The sequence below is a fragment of the Lipophrys pholis genome (assembly GCF_963383615.2).
Source record: "Lipophrys pholis genome assembly, chromosome: 20".
In the NCBI taxonomy this organism is placed as follows: domain Eukaryota; kingdom Metazoa; phylum Chordata; class Actinopteri; order Blenniiformes; family Blenniidae; genus Lipophrys; species Lipophrys pholis.
This window is the reverse complement of record NC_137648.1, coordinates 17,040,566-17,063,544: the sequence shown is the minus strand read 5'-3', so window position 1 is coordinate 17,063,544 and position 22,979 is coordinate 17,040,566. Positions and strand designations below refer to the sequence as shown.

The 22,979-nt window shown below is 41.6% G+C and overlaps 1 protein-coding gene across 4 annotated transcripts in view; it reads right to left on the bottom strand.

Annotated features, from left to right (window-relative positions):
* Positions 1 to 3,327: 3,327 nt before the first annotated feature.
* ahrra (aryl-hydrocarbon receptor repressor a) overlaps positions 3,328 to 22,979 on the bottom strand; it is a 68,747-nt gene continuing 49,095 nt past the window's right edge. For all 4 annotated transcript variants that reach the window (XM_080489645.1, XM_080489646.1, XM_080489643.1 and 1 more), the window contains 6 exons: positions 19,953 to 20,071; positions 14,009 to 14,098; positions 10,645 to 10,789; positions 10,268 to 10,401; positions 8,490 to 8,698; positions 3,328 to 6,588 (listed from right to left, as the gene is read on the bottom strand). In XM_080489645.1, coding sequence (XP_080345771.1) covers positions 5,427 to 6,588; positions 8,490 to 8,698; positions 10,268 to 10,401; positions 10,645 to 10,789; positions 14,009 to 14,098; positions 19,953 to 20,071 — 1,859 coding nt within the window. In that variant the 3' untranslated portion in view covers positions 3,328 to 5,426. The remainder of the gene's footprint in view (positions 6,589 to 8,489; positions 8,699 to 10,267; positions 10,402 to 10,644; positions 10,790 to 14,008; positions 14,099 to 19,952; positions 20,072 to 22,979) is intronic.

The following is a 22,979-nucleotide window of genomic DNA, read 5'->3' as shown; positions in this document are numbered from 1 at the left end:
TAACTTGTTCCATAGTAACAAAGGAAAATATTATTATTCTCAAAAGAAATGGATGAAGTTTTGAGGAAGTGTAGTTTAAAATGGAGAAACGCTGTAATTATGGTTATTTGGTAAGGATGATTACGTCTGATGGGTGGACACAAGTCAACTCAATGACACACGGACATACTGGATGTGAACCATTTTTTGAATTTAATCAAACTGTTTTCACTTGTGTTTTTTATTGTAGAACCATGTACAAGTTTTTGACACACCCCAAATAGTCCTCTTGTTTCCTTACAATGCATCACATGCAGCAGAATCAATATTCACAGTTCCTAACTTCTAATTACAAAACAGGAATTTAATTTTCCTAATAGTCTTTACAAGCAGATATTAGATTAATCTGCTGTTTATGCACACATACATTTGCACTTGTGGACATGCACACTCGCAATCATCCTAATAAGTGAAATCCTGCGCTAACTGATCCTCGTGGATCCTGTAATTCCCTATAAGCTATACACTGACTGCTGTGAAACGAACACTTGCTTTTGGGAGGGATTAGCGGGAGGAACATTGATACTGGAGCCGTGATCAGCCTGTTCGGTCCTGACAGCTGAGGGTGATTGATAAAGTCTTTCACAGCACACGGGAAACCGTTCAGCTAAAAGCTGCAGAGATTTCCGAGCATGAGTTTAGTCCACTGACCTCACTACACAAACAGGTCAGTTTGAGGAGGCTGAATGTCCAGACGGAGTAATACTAAACATGATAGATATTTTAAATTTCCTTGTGACACTGCTGTTGTATTGACTCTGTTGTGGTGCAAGCAGTCCCCCAGTCCCAAGGCAGATCGGTGGATGGATGGAAAGATAGAAAATTCTTCGTTCATCCCCAAGGGAGAAATTCAAGGTGTCCAGCAGCTCGCAGAATAATAATAAAAGTTCACAGTAGCAAACACGACAGCAAGAAAATAAATGAAACTAAGACAGGCAGCACAGATAGCAAATAATACCCAATGATGTTACAAGTTCTTATATTGTCTAATGGTACAGGGGGGATGAAGGGTCTCTTGAACCTTTCAGTCCTACAGCCCAGTGAGATGATCCACTCACTGCAGCTTCTCCTTTGTCTATCCAGACTACTGTGCAGAAGATGATTAGTATTGTCCATATTAGCCTTTTAGTCTAACCCTCAAGCAGTCCTCTATCACAGTTCAGAGCCCAGAACATTATTCCCCTACATCTGAAACTGATGGCTATATTTACATATTAAAACCTTTGACAGCCCCCAAATAGTTGAACGCACAAAAATTTGAGAAAATGTGCACATTATTTGTTACTTTGTTCGCGGGATTAAGAAGTGACATTGCTGAAAGCTCACACTTTATAATTCACAGGAGTTCTCAAGACAAGTTTGAGACATCAGTGTCGCCCATGAGATTGTTTAGCAAAAAATTTTTAAAGTAGTATGACTTTTCTGAATATGTTCCAAATGCATGTGACAATTTTAAAACACCCTGCAAGTTATGTGAAGAATTTATGAATATGTTTGGCTTGGTTCATCGAGGCTTGCTGTACTTTAAGTTAATCCTGGGTTTTTATGCTTTTCAGATAGTGTCTTCTTCTTGCTCTCTGCATTTTTGTGTCCTCATGTATTTCAAAGTCAAATTATGCGAAAACATGATTTAAAACGTTGGGTCAGTGCACATAAAACTTACATCAAGAAGTGGCTGGTCAGGATTAGGACCTAGAACAGAGGTAGCTGCAGATTCCTGCTTGTTTTCTGTTTTCTTACACCAACATACTTTAATTCAACTAAGGTGTCAGCATGAATCTTTGTAAAAAGGCAAAAAATCTGTTATTCTTTGTGGCCTTTCTAGACCAAAAGTGCCTGAGAAGGTCATTTCAGCTACTTTTAGGATAATGTTTCTGCCCACTCTGACATTTCTGGAAAAGTTCCTCTCATCTGTAATGGACTTATCTTCCCAGCTTAACTTTATACATTATCTTAATTAGTATGCACGATTACTAAGTTGTCTTGGCTTTCCTAATGCAGCACTTTAACAGTTACAATCTCTGTTACAATCCATTTTCAGATGAAACTACTTGTTTGTTATTGTCGTACATGGTGTCCCTCCAGATTTGACGTTGGCCAGTAAGCCCGTTGGCTGACTGGTGCCAGCGTTGTGATCACTTGTTAATTCGAATCTTGCTTCTAATTTTGAATGAACAATTTCCATGGTTCATTGATATTTGGCCTCTACTGTAAGTCTGTCTCTGTCTATATGATGTGCCCTTCGTGAGCATTAGAAAAAGCCACATCCAGAGTCATGTTCAGAAGACGGAACACTTAACATAGATCAATCTTTTAGTGGTTGATATTGAACGTTCAAGGACGAGGGAAATGCAATTAACCGGCTGGTGGCACAGACGTCCAGCTCTCCTGGGACCCTCGAGGTCCAGGGTCTAACCACAGCTTTTAGGTTACATCCCTTTCTTCTTTTTCCCCCTGCTTCGTTTTCTGATCTGGACTCATGTTTACTGGCGATTCCATCGCTCCCCCGGCTCCGGCCTTCACCCCCAGACAGTGGCAAGTGACGAGTGTTGCGTTTCCCGGATCGTGTGAAGGAGCTGTCATGCCAACTTTGTAGCACATTAATCATACAGGGGAATGTGGCTAGAGATACTCTATATCCTGTTCTACTGAATATTCATTATTAATAGGGACACAAATCTGACGGATGAGACCACGTTCCGTACATGTGAAAAATTCAAAAGCTACTAAAGAGACAAGAATGTAAAACGAACAATAGAATGCAGCCATATCTCTCTCACTCTCTCAGTACAGAGGAGTACTACTTCTGTAGTATTTCATCCCACTTTCAATAGAATCTTTTCAGAAAATGTACCAGCATGTATAGTAATGAGCCTGTCATTGAATAATTATTTGAAAGAGGTGTGTCAAAACAGGGGCAGTGTGGAGTTGAAGTAGAGTGTTCATTCATTCATTCATTCATTCATTCATTCATTCATTCATTCATTAACTCATTCTGTGGAAAGAATAAGAATCAATCAAGTGGCCCTTATTTAAGATGTCCATGTATTTCTCTGAAAACCTGAGGGGAAAAAAGGCTCATTCCAGACAATGTTCAGAAGAACGGTGTGTGTTGATTCTGACAATGATTTGAAAGGGGAAAGACAAGTGCAGATTTTTGTTAAAATATATCTTAACTTTTGTATATCATATACTACTTGTTTATAAACCTGAATAGCCCCCCTTGTAATGTCTAATTTATTATTTCCCTATCACCAAAGGACAATGCTTCACCCAGGTTTTCCATAGAAAGAAAGATCTTTTAATAGATAAGTCCCATTTGCAAAAACACGTAGAAACATTGGAAGACACTGCAAATATACACTGTTTGCTACCTCGCGGCTTCCTCCTCCATGAGACAAGTAAGACCGGCTTTACAAATTATCAAAAAGATAGCAAGAGAAAGAAAAAAAGCCATTTTTATTTACGTTAGTAAAACAGAAAAGCCTTCAAAACTGTAGTTTTTTTTTGTGTCTTTTTTTTTTTTTTAAATTATACACTTTTGCCTCTTACAATAAATATGATTCATCAAACATTTACTGAAATGAACACACACAGAGAGAGAGACAAATCCAAAACAGTGACACCATGTACACTTGTGCGTGTCGACTCAAAAAGAAAGAACGACAAAAAAAGAAAAACCTGTCTGGGTAGGCGAAACTTCAACTGAACTACTCCCAGTAGTGCAATTTTGGAAACCACCATGGTAGCTTCACAGACTGACATTTAATCAATTTGGTGCTTTAAATTCATTTTGTGCAAAAAAAAAAACAAATACTGATGTGAAGACAATGTCGTATGTTTTTGGACTGAGAAGACAACAAGATAAGTGTATATTCATTTCAAAAGGGATTGTGTCCTATCTGCAGTGAGACGTGAGGCTGTACTGAGTGGAAATGCTGATCTCGTCATAAACGCTAATCTATACTGTACAATATGAGCTTTCACATAAAATGACATAGTTTGTACGCTCGACAGAAGTTTCATGACTTAATTGGACAATTGCATTGTGCACAATAAAATAACAAATCAAATCAGAAGTTTTGAACAATGAAATGTTTCTTTTTAAACTAACACATAACACTTGGTACAGTAAGATCGGAGCAGAACATCTTGCAGATTTAAAGGGCAGATGTGTTTTGACCCCCCCCCCCCCCCCCCCCCCCCATCAGCTGTATGTCCTTATGTTAATCATAACTCACTTTTGAACAAACAACATCATTAAACTTTTATAATTTCCATCTTTCTTTTATTCTTTCCGCGAGGAGGTCAGAACATGCTGAGTAGCTCATGCCACATGTTTAGTTGCTGTCTGCATTTTGTTCAATGGGGTTTCTTTTCTCCGATATTGAAAATATAATTCCAACTTTGGCCCTGCCGAGAGTGCCGCATGTTTTAGTGAAATAACTGCAAATTGTGCACAATTCATAGTGATGACAATTCGTCTAAAAAAAGACTCTTCAGCATGAAACCCTCTCTCTAGTGGTGGATTGGAGAATACGGTGGCGGAAGCGCTGTGAATAAGGAACAAGCTGATGGAGAACACAAACATGAAGCATAAAGGTATTAAACAGCATCTTTCAACGTATGAATGAGGAGTCTTGCAAATATGTTATCCTGTGCTGACTTTGAAACATTTACCGAGTTTCAAGTTTTTGCAAGTCGATTCAATACAATTCTATAATGCATAGAGACCAGCAGTTTCTTTTCCTATACGTATCACATGAGGCAGTAATGAAAATGTATTTCTAGTTAAAGCACTAAAACATGCAAAACCACCAGTTATTCTTTAAGTTGTTACAGTCCTCTAATAATAGTCATCATTATCAGCCACTTTCACTTGATTGTGCCCAGCAGTGAGTTATTTCCTGTTTACAAAGTTGAATGAAATAATAAAGAAAAAAAAACATCTTTTTACAGCAAAATCTTTGATTCTCCCGCAAAAGCCAGGTGTGCACGACATAGAAAACAAAAACTAAACTGTGTTTCTAGACATCATTTGTCACTACAGACAAAAAGTGCTTGGTACCAACTACAAAATGTACTCCTTAGAAACATAATAATCTATCCATAAACTGGATTGAAAGTACTATATTTGATTGTCACAACACTGACACTGTAACCTGAGCCTTGTTTGACGACCTCTTCATTGAATCATCGAAGAAGCACTTGACATCCTGGGAATCCTTGTGAGCAAAAAAAACCCCTGCCAAAACAGTTCTCTTGTGGTGCTGGTGCATGTGTATGAAAACACTACGACAAAGTACTTTAAAGCACACTGATGTGTTTGTTTGTGGAGGGAGGCTGTGGGTGTCTGCCGTCGTGTTTGGGTGATGTACCCGTCGCTCTTACTGCATATAAATGTATGGACTTGACTTGTGGTGCCCCGTGCTCATTACACATGGCATAACGTTCCTTGGACCAACCATCATGGACTGGTTCATGTCATGGCCGCCCTCGGGCCACGGCGGGGAGTCCATGGGCTCCCGCTTGATCGAATGGATCAGGCTGTGACCCTTAAACTCGTAAGAGCCGTGCTTGTTGTAGTCCGGGTGCATGTAAGCTTTGTGAGTGTCCTGTGCATACATGTGTGAGTCCATGAGGTTGATTGACTGGTTGCTGCATAGTGAGTCTGAGTGGGACAGTCTCTGGGGACTAAACTGGCTGGAGTCATTGTTATTGCCCAAATCTTTGTCGCACTTCAAGAGACGTCCGTTGGTGTTCCCGTTGTTGTTAACTGCATAGTTCTGATAGTTGCCGTTGTTGTAAGGTGGGCTGATACCTGCTTTCCCCCGCTGGCAGGGCGAGTACTGCGGATCGTAATAATCTGCCTCTGATTTGAGCTGCAGGCCGGTGCTCTGGTCATACACCCCGTTGCCGTAACGGCGATCAATGGTCACTGGGTCACGGCAACCCCACGGTCGGCCATATGCGTCGCAGCCGTTCTCGGAGTCGGAGTCGTGCTCCACCTTGATGGGTGGCATCTCAGGTATCAGATGGCCGTCGTAGCACTCTCCGTAGCCGTTCTCGCTCTTCACTAGATCTATACAGTAGGCGTCGGGGTCGGAGGGAATCTGGACGTTACCGTAGAGCTTGGAGACAAAGACTTCACCCCCTCTTCCGCTGTGACAGCTCGGGGAGAGACGGTAAGGCTTCCCGTACTGACCGGTCTTGTTCAAGCGGTTGGAAGGGATGTAGCCGACACCCTGGCCTGCTCTGATGGGACCTGAGTTTTGTCGCAGGGGCCAGCCGCCGCCAGCGCCGCCGCCGCCCAGGCCTGTGCTGAGGCCTTTGTGAGGGGCCATTGAGGACTTGCAGTAGTTGAGGGGCTCCTCCTGGTTGTAGTAACCATCAGGGCGGTACTTGAGGTTGTCTTTGGAAAGCGGGGTCCATGGAGTTTGGTGGCCTCGCTGGACAGCACCAGGGGTGGGACAAGAGAGGAGGAGAGGGTCTGTAATGTCTCCCATTCCTCCACTGAAGGAGTGCCTCCGAAGTTGTTCCCCATGCTCACTGCAAAAAGGGGAAGGAAGACAGTTCAGAGAACGAAAAATTATGGATCAGATCCAAAAAGAAAAACTTTTTTCCTGAAACGTGATTTGTGCCCATAAGTCCATAAGGAAATGTCTTCTTTTATTCTCAATCGAGTGACTCAAAGTGTAAATATCTGGATTTGCTTCCCTTCAGTTCAAGAGAAAATCATTCCAAAAGTGACTCATCTTTTCCGGGATGTGTCTCTTGTTGAAATTGAGAGCAGAATCAACATCCTCGATCCAAAGATCAATAATGGCCTACACTCAAAGGTTGTAACAAGTACAAGGCAACATGTCTCTACTTATACACACTGTAGTCAACAGAAATGGGATCCAGTCTTTTTTGAGAGCCTGCCAGTATCTTTAAACAATAATTTGTGATCTACTGATTCATTAATCACCCAACTCATTTTACTGTCATGACCAATTATATGAGATTTATCACTTATTAAAACAACTGTATATTTCCAGACCAAGAGTATACTTTCTAAATGAATGCCATACTTGACGTGTTCATTTACAATTAATTTTCCTCAACTGGGGTCAGTTTTAAATGTGTGGCTTTCCTTTTGCCAGGAAAAATACCCCAAAATCAGGATTTTCTTTCAATTCGTCTTTCAATATAATTCAATCATTAACAAAACTTCTCACATGGAAACTCAAACACAGTGTGTGGCTCTAATGGAAGTTGAAGGATTTGATGTGACCTTACTGCCTTTAATGATCAAATTTGTGTCTCGATGTGTGATCCGTCAAAAACATCTGACAGCAAGAGTCTCTTTTGAAGCTATACCCGTCCACTTTCTGTCTGTCCAAGATGAGAACTTGAGCGATAACTTGCCTTTACATTAATGCCACATCAGTGTCAGATTTTGCTTTGAGATTTTGTCTGAACTAGACAGTCAGGACTTGTATTTATAGTTGATGACAGCTTAGTTTCCTATACAGTGAGAACAAATTTCGAGGTTACCCAATGTCATTAAAACTTCCAAACTTTGTCTAATTTTGCACAATTTACTTGGCTATCAAAAGTTCCACTATTATTTTGATCCATCTTTCTTTAGGAAACAGATCCAGATGTCTTGCATATTGTACATGGGATTTTCTGGATTATTTCTACACTAATGTCAAATTTTGAGGCATTTTGTTTGCCATGTTGCTCTAGCTGATGTGAAGGACTAAACAGCAGAGGGCCCGGTTGGTCTCTGCTTACCAACACCAGCTCAAATCTTGGCCTGTCAGCCTTCCAAAGTTGTTAATGATGCATGAATCACGGAGGGCCTCATCCAGGCTGAGACATGTATTTTTCCTAATTGGCCACAGGTAAGACATCCAGCACTTGTTTATTTTGGTTTCCGAGACTGCTAGGTGAGAAAGGGGCTTATGTTTGGGTTGTTAAGTGGGTCTCAGGATAACTATGTCTGTTCATGAAGCTGAATAATGGGCTGGTATCTCTGAATTAAATCCAAGAATAAAAAAAATCTGCACATTAATAATGTAATAATCAAGTTTCCTTTAACGCTGTATTGTGGATTTCAGGATATTTTACAGTGCATGCAAACTCTGAAGTAAAGAAGTAAACATGTTGCCCTCTGAATTATGAGCTGTGATAGCATCAGCTGCAGTTACTGCCTTTCAAACTCTTTAGGTTTTGACCTTTATTTCTCACCGGTCCATCAAATTAATTGTTGCTTTCCAAATGCCATAACAAGGTGCCAAAATGCTTCAAACCACAACTTCAAGTTTGTGTTAAAAGCTTGACCTTTAATTACTTTATCGCACCCCCATTAAACCAATTAGCAGCAGGACACATGAGTACACGTAATCTCCTGAAGTTGAGTAATAACTGCTCAGATATTGCTCATGTGAGGTTCCTCTTACCCATGCTCCATTGAAGAGATAATCCCGCCTCCTCCGCTCTTGCTCTTTCCCCGCATTAACATGTTCTTCATTTTCATCTCGGTGATGGAGGGCAGTAGGAGGGGCACGGCTATGCAGAACAGAGCCAGCTGGGGAGGCATCTGAGCCCCAGAAGCCGACTTCTTTTTCTGCCCGTGGAGGAACTTCAGGCGGCCTTGGAACTGCATAGTCTAGGAAACAACGGGGAGAAAAGTTACATCCGATTGTCCTCACAGAGATTTGGGTGACCATCACCAATATGTCTGATCATGAATGTTTCATGTTTCCTTATCACTAACAACATTTTCTATCCCACACTCGACACAAAGCAATCCAAGTGTTTCAGATAGTTTAAAAAGAAAAGCTCCCATCCTGGATTAAAAATAAAAATGTAATGGCATCCTTCTGAGTGCATTTGTGTGTGTCATAGTCAAAATGAGGTGTGGCTGTGATCTTAACAATCACAAATATGGTCTGACGTCAATAGCACATTATCATTTAACTTGCATTCATTGCTTTCAGTTGTTTGCGGGACTCTTTTATTGTGAATGCCAACAGCATCAAACAACAGCAGGATCTTTACGTGCATATCCAAATGCAGTGGAGTTGTTAATTAACAGCATATAAAGCGTTCCCGAAATGAAAGACGGGATCTTTGCGAATCACATGGTATTGTTTACACATTAGCTCTCACATGGTCACAGTTCATTTGTTACACGGCAGCTGTTGTCAGTATCATGCTCCATCAAAGCTGATAGTTTCACTTTGAGCACAAGTAGATGTGTTTCATCTGCACTGCAGCCTTTTTTCTACTCCCTCGGTCGGCATACTTGAGTGATATAAATGTGACACTGTGATTGGTTCATTTATTCCGAAAACACATTTTTATTATAGAAATCTATTATATGTTTTACATCGAAATAGCTAAGACGGACCGCCAAAGCATGTTTGGACATTAAACAAATACCTTGTCCTGACAAACTTTATATACCAATCATGCGCATAACTGGAGGGAGTTTAACGGGTACGCCTGCTTAACTTAGCCTCTGAGCATGTTAACTATTTCAGGCCAGAGTGCAGTTTGTGGAACATTTGAGGCCTTTCAACTGTGGTAAAAACATGAATACATGGTGTAAAACCAATGAATACATGCTGTTCTTTATTATTTGCAAGCAATATGAGTATGCTGCATTGTATTACAACTTTTTGTGTTGAAACTGTAATTGTATCGACTGATGTGGAAAGCATCATACCAATATTTACCCAGTATTTGGCAACCAGCACTTCCAGTGTATTTCAGAAAATTGCTATCTAGTGTTTCTGTTAAGCGGCCAATGTCAGAACAACCAGCGCGGACCTGGTGACTGTGAACTCAACTGACCCCAATGGAATGACTTAAATTCATATTCTTCCTCCTCTGTCATCAAGGCCTAGAGATTTTCCAATGTTGTTGTCCAAACCGCTCTAGTCACAGCCATGAGGGATAAACCACGGTCCTACTCTACTGCTGTGTCCAGGCACTCAATTATCTTATAATTCCTTGCAATATAACTATAAATAACAGCACACACTACAATTATAAATGAATTTTTTTACTACCAAAGGGGTCATAACTTTTTATTTCATTTTATTTTATTTTTTTATGGGGATTGTTCTTCTCCAAGTGAGTGGGCAGCATGCTCAGTTTTAATGTTTGGGGCAAACTTGAATGCATTGTACCCTGAAGTTAGTGTTTATTTTAGTTTGTTTAAAGCACTCACCAAGAATCCAGAGGTGCTGTCCAAGAGGCATCGGACTCTGGCTATGAAACATCTGTTGAGAAAGCAGGAGAGCTCGGGAGGAATGTCCCCTGCCTCTGGGGAGTGGAACAGGCTGCTCACCACAAACTCCTCACCTAGGATACAGCAGATAAATGTGGAGGATGAAAATATGGATCCATTCAGCAAATAAACCAGAAAAGTATACATATAAAAAGAAACACATCAGCTCTTTGTGATCAGTGACGCTTTTTAGTGTTTTCTTTCCAATTTATAAGCGTCGCCTTAGTCTTTCCACATCTGTTTCAACACTTTTATCATTCAGGACATTGTTGACAGAGAAAAGTGGCTCCTTTTCGCCTTCTGAGTGAACTACCCACCAGTTCCTGCCGGCAGCTGGCCGTCCTGATGTGCCGAGCTGCCCGGGCGCTGTGGAGGACACATGGCCCAGTGGAGCTGGCGTCTGAACTCCTGACGGTCGTCTATGTGGATGTAGTCAAACACGTTCTGATGCATGACGTCAGTCTGTGGGAAACAATATTCGGTTAGTTTGTTGAGGAAATCCTTCATGAAAAATTTTTTTTTCATCAAAACGTGCCATAACAGAGACGTTATTTATAAAATAAAATTTTATTTTGTGAAAGTCTCAGGTTGAGTATCTAGAGGTCCATCCACTTTGTGTTTTGCTGCCGTCAGTGCAGCCGGTAGCTGTTTTTAGGGGGGGGTTGGGGCCTTGTCATTGTGGCTCAGGCAGACTCGGTCTGCCCCAGGAATGGCAGAGAGCATGCTAAGTTGCCCTTGTGGGGCATTGACGCTACACACAAAGTCAATAGTAGTCAAAGTCAGAAACATACATGTACATTTACACACATGTATTCCTGCGAATGCACAGAGGCGGGAGAATTTACCCGGTACAGTAACTGTCTGAGGGCAGCTGCAGGGCCAGTGAGGGCAGCTGTGTTTGTCAAACATCGCGTGACACCAGCTCCTGAATGGCAGTCCAGCCCAGCTTACCCTCCCCATCCACACACACAGAACGAGTCGGGTTCCAGCCCGCTCTCGTCATGCCTCGCTCTCTTTTCCAGCAATAGCCTTGCTTTCTGTCATTCCATGACAGATTCCTCACTAAAACGTTCAACCTTCTCCTCTTCCCTCTCTCCCTCCTCCCTGCCCTCTCTCCATAATTTCCACACTGGTGGCACGCGAGGGTTTTTGATCGCCTGCCTCTGAAAACACAATCTGTTCCCACCGTCTTGGGCAAACGCTTCGTCCTGTGGTTTGGTTCCCTACCGGCAGTCAGGCAGACAGACGGATCGAGTGACTATTGTTTATGTTTCTCGTAAAAAACACAGAGAGGAAAAGAAGAAGGGAAAAAAATGGAGAATAAGTTATATTTTTGTTGACCTTCAAAGGCTAACAGTCCTAGTAACAAATTGGATCAAAGGCCAGTGGAGGTTTTCCGCTCTTCTGCGCCACTTTATTGTGGTGCTACTTAGTGAGGCCTTCTCATTTCTTTTTTTTTTTTCCTTTCCTGTGGTATATTAGGGATAAGTGTCCTCCTGGCTACAATTGTGGGTTGAAAATTATGTGACATGTTGTCGAGGCCTTTAAAGCGAAGTATGTGACTTAAAAACAACCAATAGATCTGTTGCGGGAATTGAACATGTGGGAAAAGCTGCAAGAACGTTTTGATGACAGCCTCAAATGTTACGGAAGCATCTGTGAGGATTTTATTCAATAGAAGGACGATTATTGCTCAGAGGAGGAAGATTAGATGTTTATCTGCATTCTTCTTAGTTCACAGGATTTGCTTTGGCTAATGTTGATTTTTTTTAAGGTTCAATTCTGTTCCTGACTTTATAAATTTACAGCATGAAACAAATGCTTATCAAACTATTTTTTATGTCAGCCATCACCTGTTTGACCCAACTGCACTTTTTGGCTGACTCCCCACATCGTTATTCTGACTTAACGAGCTGTTTCTGGGAATTTTACCACTTCTTAATAAAATATTTGTTTTCCTATCATTCTGACATATAAACTCACAAACAATCATGAACTGGGTTTGATGGTGTTGTCATCGAGTTCTAAACATTTCCGATAACTCCTCATTCACCGGAATCATCTGGAGCATGCAGGGTATAGTCTTTACAGAACACTGCCCGTTTTGTAATGCGTCCTTTATTTCATCAAGTTAACACAACGTGACACAAAAAGCGCCTAAAATGTGTGAAACTGAATCTTATTTAAATATAAGTATTTGAAAAAGAAAACCCTCCCTCCCTTCCAATTTAACAAATGTTGACTGAGCCTCAAAAGGACAGCCACCTTGGAGTTTAAATTTCATTTGCCTGTCTTCACAGATTCCTGTGCCCCCCCCCCCCCCCCCCCCCCCCCCCCCCCAACACACACACACACACACACACACACACACACACACACACACACACACACACACACACACACACACACACACACACACACACACACACACTGTGTCAGGGTCTCTCAGACCACTTTGGTTTTCATGTCGATTTCATGGCGCTGGGTTACTGCCCTCATCTGCTTGTAAGCCAAGTGGGAGCACTGTAGCAGAAGAATTTCTTCCACGATGTGTGAGCGTGTGTTATGTGTGTGCGTGCGTGTGTTTGTGAGGGTAAAGGAAGGGTTTTTAACAGTGAAAAGCACTTTCTCCATGGTTTTGAAGGAGAGGGATAATTTCAGCTATGCAGGACAGGCGAGCTTGTGTTGATATCATTCATAATTAATGACTGGCTGGTTACAGCCACTGGAGAGAGAGCAAGTCAAACTGTTGGTCACTTATCAGTACACACACACATATGCAGACACCCATGGAGCGTTAGTCAGGGTGAAATGGAGGTCTTCACCCGTCTGTGGCCTCTTAGCTGTAACTTAGTGGGTTCACTCTCCCCTTTAGATAGAGCTATCTGGCAGCAGGGAGGCAGACTGAAAGAGAGACCATTTTCTCCAGCTCATTAGCCACAAGATGAAAAAAGGAGGATGATAGCAGAGAGCAGAAACCATGGACTGTAATAGAAATGGGAATGGTGACTTTACTGAATAATGTCACATCGCTTTTCAAAACATACTGCATTAAAACAACTGATAATTACTCCTGTTTTGGTTATGAAATATATATAATGTTATATTATTAGCAAAGGCATGAAATAAAGTCTTTCTTTCGAAATAAAAATCTTGGCAATAGTCTGCAATAATGTCACATTAAAGACCCTCTTGGTGCCAGTTTATACTTTGGTCTAAGAAATTATGGAATAAAAACAAAGTTGAGTCAGCTTTTAGTATCTCGGGGGGCAAATAAATTCATAATGTGAATGGGGACATTCATAAGTCAATAAAAAGTGGGAAAGTTCTGAACCTAATAAGGAAAAGAGTCTGTCAAACTGGGAATTTCACACTTGGAAAGCGACGACTTCTGGAGACTTCTGTGATGCAACTTTGATGCCGCTCAACATGCATCTACATAATATACTGAAAGTAAATAGTTTTCTGGCTAAAATGTCTATCGATAATTTTGTTTGGGATTTTATCAGCATCAGGCTTATAATGATGTTGTGTGTAATTGAGCTGCAGGGTTTTGTTGGGGTACTTTCTTGTGATATCAATTCTCCTTGCTTGGAAATGGGGAATTTTCCTGGTAACTTTCTGAGCCTCCAGTTTAATAAATGCTTCCACATGGAAAAACACTTGACATGTTCAGCTTACCTGATGAAATCCGAGGTAGTCCACAATGGTCGAGGACGCATAAAAAACCATCCCATCATTGCTCACCACCAAGGCAAAGCCTGTCAGAGACTACACACACACACACACACACACACACACACACACACACACACACACACACACACACACACACACACACACACACACACACACACACACACACACACACACAAGAACAGAAATAAATGGTGACTCAAGGCAACATTGCAGCAAATGGCCAGAAGTGCAACAAACAACTGCATCATATGCTGCAAAGCTAACTTTACATGGCATCCTTCACACTTAGCATGTATCCTGCAGAAACATGGCCACATGGTCTTATATGCAACCCAGGTTCGGTCACAATCATTACTATGCAATATATATTTCAAAGCTTCAGAGAAAATGCAGCCATTGTTTGACCTTTGCCAGAATTTTTATAGCGTCATGTTCAATTTATATCTCTTTCCATAACCCCCAGAACAGCACATTAGTACAAAAAGAGAACAAAAGGTAGAAAAACACAACATTAGAAAACCAATGAAACACAGATGGTTGTGTTACACATGGAGCCAAATAAAACTTACAGATTTTTAATGTAAAGTACTGCTTTAAAGTCTGAGATTTAGATTCAGTGATATTTTGAAAGCAGTTAAATTGTGGATGACGCACGCATGCACACGCGCACACACAAGCACGCACGCAGACCGATTTGTTCCCTCTTTAAACTCATGTATTTCATGAATTTCAAACTTTGATAATTAAGTCTGTTTGACTGCTAGCAGACTTTGATTTGCGATATCTAACACACTGATCAGAAGCAGATAAAACTCCAGACACAAACAGTCTCATTCCTACTTTACTTCTTTGCTTAAACACGCGCACGCACGAGGGGGAATCATGTGTTTGGCCGCCACATTTTCCACAGACAAGTGTTTGATTGAAGGAGAAAATTAACTGGCTTCCAATCAAACAAGGAAGGATGGACAGAGAACCAAGAGTGTTAATAGCAAGAGAGAAAGAAAAGAAACACAGGAAGGAGGGAGGGGTGAGGGGAAGAGGTCACATAATGTATGTGTGTGTGTGTGTGTGTGTGTGTGTGTGTGTGTGTGTGTGTGTGTGTGTGTGTGTGTGTGTGTGTGTGTGTGTGTGTGTGTGTGTGTGTGTGTGTGTGAGTGTGTGTGTGTGTGTGTGAGTGTGTGTGTGTGTGTGTGTGTGTGTGTCCATCCACACAGCTGTGATAGCGTGACAACTGCAAGGCTACTTGACTTGCGTGACTGCCTCTGCCAGAGTCTGTCACCTCTATTTTACTGCGAGACTATGCAGGTCTTCCCTTGTGTGTGTGTGTGTGTGTGTGTGTGTGTGTGTGTGTGTGTGTGTGTGTGTGTGTGTGTGTGTGTGTGTGTGTGTGTGTGTTACATCCCCATGGCCTTTAAATTCACACACTTACCCTCTCCTTTTCTATGTCTCTCTTCGCCCCTTTCATGTAGCAGCGGTCTGATTGCCTTAGCAAGCTGACTAATGCTCTTCTCGCTGCACATCCGACCCACCCAATAAACACTGTGAACGGAGCTATTTGTGGCCCAGAAAACCCAGAGCTATGAGAGTCATACTGTGACGGAACGACCTCGTGAGCGAGAGGGGAGGGGGGCTTGACTATGATATGATGATATTTGAAAAAACGTATGTCAAGGCATGATGAGCACAGCGGAGAGTGCATGATGGGTTGGGTCCTCGACGGTTTGGATGCAGATGATGTTTGACAAAATCAACTGGCACATGTTCATGATGTCCAGGGGGAAAGTAGGAACCCAACCCCCCACCTCTAATCCCAACATACCAGGACACACATCCACGGATGCAAAGCTTTCTACAGCAAGCACTCCAAAATGAATAATAATGCAGTTTTTTATGATAACGTGCTGCATTACGGTTGCCTGACAATGATGTCACTTCCTCAGAGGACTATTGCAAGTCGGGAAACAGTGTGGATGCCTCAATGAAAGCTTTTCCTCTTTCATAGTACAAATAAAAACATTACAATGTATTTTATGAACAAGAACACCTGAAAAGGGCTTTATGCAGGAGTCAATAAAATGGTACAAAAACTCAGCAACGCTGTGAAGAACTCTGAGGCGCTGTTTATACAACCTTTTCAGCGGAAATGGTACACTTTCATTACGTTTTGGCTATTTGTTGACGTGAAAATGACATTGGCAGTGCCTGAATAAGGCATTTTTTTGAAATGCGAATGCATTATGAATGCAGGCATAGTTCTAGCACATACATATTCAGGCTGAACATTTGCTGGTAGCTCAACAATGATAACAGTGGCCGAGTCCTGAATGTTTGTGCTGCTCACTCTTGAATTTAACAGCGCTTTTCTAACAAAGTGTTCATTCATAACACCGCTCCATCAGTGGAGAAGTTGTTCCTACACACACCAGATACTGAGTGGGACAGTTGAACGGAGCTTTAATGTTTACAAACTGATTCCTACATGCATGTGCACGTGGATGCATTATGAAAAAATACACCACACTCTAGTGGTTGCTCTAGGTTGTCGTCCTCCATGACTATAACCCAAGGTCCTCAAAGAGACGCATGAATTGATGAATGGGTAATTTCTCCTGATCATGATCCACTCTCAGGTTGTACTGGGTAAAAATTGCCGATCAGACATGTTTGTTCTGTTACTGAAATGTGCGCAAGAGTAGCTTTTGCTGCTTTTGAAATTAAAATGGAATAATGCATGATCGCAGTTAATTGTAGTTTCCCAGGAGGGAAGACGAGGCGGCATAAACATCTGGTAACAGCATGTCAGAGCCAAATTCAATATATTCATACGAACCATCTTTTGTCCAAATCCAACATGTCTGTGATGAAAATATGAAGATGTCTGGCTTTTAGACCAAGAATTTGACTGTGATCTTTCCTGAATCAAAACCATGTGTCGAAGGAGGAATGAGGTGTTTCAGGACAACAGGATAGCTTGATATCGTGTTTCATTGTCCAATACTGTTATTCAACTCATGTCATTTAAATTACTTTAATTGATGACTATGGATTGATAATTTACTTTCCACTTTTAAAGCTCATGACGATTAAAAACATACTCCTCTGTTATCTGTAGGAAGTTTAAAAAAAATATATACATGTATAAGCTTTCATGAGGTTCTGCAAAGGCCAGGATTTACATGTTGGGCTCATTTTGATTTCTTTTGCCGGTTCACCTTTATCCATCTCTCCTCCAAGTCATTGAAATGCTGCAGTAAATTCCTAATTTTCTTTTTAAAGTATCTTGACATTTTCATTCTTCTGGAACAAACAGGGCTCAGACCTGTGACCCGAAAGGCAAAAAACTGTATATTTTGTAAGTTGATTACTTTAATTGGCTTCACCAAATGAAATGCCAAGCAAATTTATTACAGATGATTACAGTGCATTTGTTTTTCACATGTCAGAGTCCATTAAGGGAACACGCATCACCTTTGTTTAAAAAATGCAGTCGTTTTGCCTTTGCCTTTCATTTCAGATTCAGGGTTGAGAAGTGATTATTCAACCAGAATTATGATCATTACATTTATAAGTAACTGTCAGAATTATGAATCCAGATATAAAAAGGAAGACACACCGCTCAGACATTGGCTGCACAGTGCTGCCTGCTGTTTTTGTATGTTTTCTTCATTCACATTTCCCTTAGTTCCTTGCATACTGAAGCCTTTAGGTAATGGAAACAGGCACCTGCTGCTGGCTCGCTCTCCCCACATATCTAAAACTACGACGCCCCTGGCTCTTATAACTGCCCCTGGGAGACTAAAAGCTTTGACTTACAAATCTTAAGAGGCGCTTTGCACGCAGAGCCCAAAATAAAATATATGTTCACTGGGTTTGGAGGAACAGAGGTTGATGGGAGGTGGAGGAGAAAGTAGGTATGAGAGTGGTGGTACTGCAGGGTTTGGGAAGGGGGGGTGGGTTTATAGTAAAACTATAAAACTTTTTTTATAGTTTTACTGTAGTTTGGCTGTTGGAGTGAGATGAGAGCAGGGATGATGAGGTCACAACACATCCGCCGCATCCTACATGAACACCACAGTGGGTTACAATAACATGGGCTTCAATGATACTGAATGAAATCTGAGCAAAGATGTTAGGTAATGACAGCCTACAAATAATAAACAAACAGTAATGGCAGTTCTTCTTTCCCCTTTAGTTAAGGCGAGCTATTCAAGAGATCCAAGAGACCCTGTTTATCTACTGCGCTTATCCTGATCGACCTGTGGCATATGGGAAATTCAAGGAAACATTCTGGTACTTTTGACAAAGGCTTTGAATACTTTGTCAACCTTTTTATTTCCTTTAAGTCTCACTTTTACTTCCTTTTAAAAATCCTTACTAAACAGGAATCTATACAAGAATGTATGTAACTCTATTCAAAAACACTGTATTTTTTAAAGGCTATAAATATGACATTAACTGTAAATATGCCATTTAATGAATAGTTTTGATCAAATCAATCTGCATGAATAATGGACACACACAATACACAAGTGTAAATGTACCTGTCAAATTCAGATGGATGGATTACAATGGATACCATAACCCATATATGCAATCCCAACGTGTACACACACAGAGAGACACAGATATCCGTCATCTCGCTCTCTTGGGATCGCATCATCGTAACAACTAATGCACAGTTTGTTGTGAGGCCCTTGTGCAGGCTGAGTCACGCAACGGGAGGCAGCACATCACTATGGTCAATCTACCCCTTTGTTTATCGTCCAAATGAGAAACCCAACACATTAACAGAAGCATCAGTGCATCTGCGCTTCTCTGCATGCGTGTCTGCACACGTAGCTGTTGGACGACGATCAGTGTCATAATTTGTTGCTTGACTGAGAGCCATTAGAATATTGAGTGTGTAACAATGATCTGATGTTAGGGCAATTCCCACGTAGCATGAGGCTATATCGGTCTGAGTATGACGAGAGGCTGCTCTGATGCCTTCACCAGAAACACTCAGTCTCTCCAGGAATTAAACAACCTATCTGCACCATTTTTATTTGAAGTGCGTCCAAATTTAGCATGTGTGCGTTTAACGGTCCAAGTTAAAAAATAACTGGATGTCCTGAAATGTCAAAATAACAAGGAATGATTCACGACATGTGATTTGTTCTCTGAAAGTAAGCAAAATGAAAGTCCTCATGATGGATCCATTGTTAGGAATTGATTAGAGGTCTAAGGTCAAGTGGCTGTAAAGCACATCTTCGGTTGGCTGTGATTGGTGTTGACAGGCTTGGTGTGTTCTTCTCACTCTCCTTTGCCCACTTTCACACACAACCACATGCATTCAGACAGAGATAGACAGACAGACAGACAGACAGACAGACAGACAGACAGACAGACACACACACACACACACACACACACACACACACACACACGCAAACTTCACTGTCTGCTCAAGCCGCCAGTGTGTGTGAGTCCCCACCTCCTTCATCAGCTCTGACACTACTGTCTCACCCGAATGTCACGCAATACCATGGCTTTGTAAAGGAGGTCGGGTCAAAGGGCGAAGGGCACACACACATACACACAAAAAAATTACCCCCCACCCACTCTGCTGCCGATTCTCAAGTCTCTCACTCAATCTGAGGCGAATAAGTGGTGCGTGTGTGTGTGTGTGTGTGTGTGTGTGTGTGTGTGTGTGTGTGTGTGTGTGTGTGTGTGTGTGTGTGTGTGTGTGCAACGACTGTGATGTGCAGGAGGAAGGAAAGTATGATGAGGAGGAGACAACACAAAAGATAGTGAAACAGCTTTTGGGCATTATTTGGATAAACCATGGGTTGTTAAGTCCCCACCTTTCTGGGCAAACCCCACATTTTGAAAACCACTGGCACTGATGTAACTTGTTAAGGTCAATAGCCACGATGTTACTTACTTCCAGGAGGAGGCTGCTTTCACTGACACCGGTGCCCAGCGGAACGCTCTCTTTCCTGGGTTCAGGGTTAGAGGAGGGTGTATTGACGATGTGCTTCCTGGAGGTCTTATCTGGACTTGCTGTGAAAAGAATAATAAAAGAAAATTGTTTGGGTATGTTGCAAAATGTTTAAATGGTTACATGTTAAAAAAATAAAAAAATTAAAAAGAGCCTCCATAAACACAGGAGAACCCTACATCCTGGTCTTTGTACTTGTTTAAGTTACCCACATCCATCTGTGCTCATATCTACATTCAAGGTCTGGAAAACAAAACGGTGCAAGCCGAGCCTGACACATGTCTTGCTGCACTCTCAGAATACGCAGACATGTCAACACGAGCAATGTTAAAAATCATAACAACAGTGACTCTGCTGTCCAAAGCACGCTCGAAGCGTCTCCCGCAAAGCCCCTGATATGGCAGTGGAGAGAAGGGCTGGACCTGGTACTCAGACATGTGGCCGACACATTAAACTGTATCCGTCTCCCTTTTTTTTTTTTTTTTTTTTTTGCTGCTCTAATGCCAGGTATTAGTGTGTGTGGAGGGCGAGTCTAATAAGACTAAACAGAGGAGGATTTTATGACTTTACAGGATTCCTCACACACGATACAGCCACATGTACATGCGGAGCTGGCTGCTACGCAGACAGTGAGGCAGGGCAGCATCTGGTACATTTGGGATGAATTGTTAAAGTGGTTGACCAAAGAAAAACAAGAGAACTTAGAGGTGCTTGTGTTGCACAGGCCTGTCTTGTATCCTTTTTATTTTAATTGGATGGCTTGAGAGTCTTATTTTACTTATAAATGATCAAAAATGAATAAAAATCAACACAATAAGCCGATGAATTGACAGAAATTAGCAACTGCGAGTGGAAAAAGCCTTGCTTGAGTAGTTTCTTGGATAAATTCTTAAACAGTCAGAACTTCTTTTCACTACATAAACAGTTTTCATAGCTTGCAGGTGAAGAGTGAAAAATATATTATTTGTTGGACTGCGCACACGCACATGTCTAAAGCTAACTCGGAATTAGTGTTTTTGAAGTAACAATGAAAACTTTCCACTGATGCGTAGCTGACCTCTGGCCCCTCTGTAGAGAGATGTCAGTTGATCACAAAGACCGTTCTCATTGTGTTCTACTCTAATGGAAACAATTAACAGGTGGACAGTATAAAGACCAGCACTTTCTTTGTGTTTTCTAAAAAGCCTTTGCACATTGTTCTCCAATTTGACATGATGTAATCTTGTATGTTCTCTACCCAAATAACACATCTAGGTCACATTTCACTTAAGCCTTAAACTCAGGCAGGACGGCTACCATGCCATGGTGTGTATACATGCAATTAGCTCACACGACGGTGGCGTGCTGAATTGTCACATGCACCGCTGTGACGTATGCGTTGCGTGTTGGAAGCATGTTTGCGTGTTTCTCTTATGGGTGTGCTGTCAGTGGGCATGTGGCTCACTCCAAGAGATCAGCCCTTCGCTCCGTCACTCATTGTAGCAGGCACAGATTAGTCACGCAACACACGCACCCGCATCGAAGCTTCATTATGGAAAACTATCTAAGTATGTATGTATGTATCTTTCGAGGCTTTCTATAGTGCCCACCCCCACAAAATAACCCCATTAAGCCCTCCAGTCCTCTCCCTCTAACCTTCTACTATCTCCCATCCTCTGTCTGTCCCTCCCCCATCCACACTTCCGCAACCCTCCTCCTCATCGCAATCATCACCACCACCACCATCATCTCCACCCCTTCTTTGTTCATTGCAGGCGATCAACAACTGATTTCGTGACGCTTAAAGAATTCCCCTTCTCTTAAATCCATGCTATAGCACGCAAAGCTAAAGCACTGTTATTAATGTTTTCTTTATCCATACATTTTGTCCGGATTAAATTTTTTCCAATATATGTATTTGTTGAATTTCCCAAGCGGGAACAGCAGGTTTATTCAAGCTTTAAATGGATTTAAAGGGCGTAATGTGAAGAAAATCTGGTTAAACATTGATGAGAGTGCTGGCAAACAGATTTCTGAACCCCTGTAAGCCAGTTATAACGTTAAGTATTTTGTCATCGCCAATATGTGCAAACACAAACAACAAACAGACTCAGACAGCCACACACGGCCACAAATACACAAAACCATTCTGTTCAATCACCGCAAGACCATTCATCCAGTGGAAACCATTGGCAAGAGAAATTAATCTAATAACCGTCTTTATTTTCCTCGTTCAACGCCTCGTGTATTTTTGTTTTCTCTCTTACGGCAGTTTTTGGAGAGGATACGGCGTCAGGAAAGACAAACACGGGGGATGATTAATTATCGGCATTGGCACTTCCTCCTCCAACAATACCGGCTTTATTCATCGCCACTCGTGTCTTCGGCTCTGCTTTTCTTTGCCGCTATTTTCTCCCTCGCTCGTCTAAAAAGGAAAACAGAGTGGGTAATGGCGAGGCGTTTATGTGCTCTGTGTGAGGACAGGGTGTTAAGTAAAAAGTGACAAGGAAAGGGATGTAGATGCTGCCAAAGGGCAGGGCCCAAAGTGTCCCGACCAGGCCTGTCTTTCCACTTCAACCGAGTACACAAACTAATGAGACCACCCGCCAGACACAAAGGTACGGGATGACTTAATTCTGACAATCTAAGTCGGAATCGTCTCGGGACTTGAAATGACTCAGAACATCATGGTCAGGTGTCCATTGAGTTTTTATTCTATCTTTAGTTTGCTGTTTGCCGATTGTGATTAGTGGTACATCAGTTGAGGTAAAACTCAACACAACATGAATCTCCAAGAAATCATCAGTTGAATTGAAACTAATAGTGATTTTAGATAAAACTAAAATCTTTTACAGAGATTCAGTGAGAGGATTTTTCTCTATTTAGACTAGCTTGGAGAAATCTTGAACTATGCATGATTATGGTTTGTTTATTTACCTTTAATTGATTTCATAACGTGTATATATAGCATATTATAAATCTTACAATTTG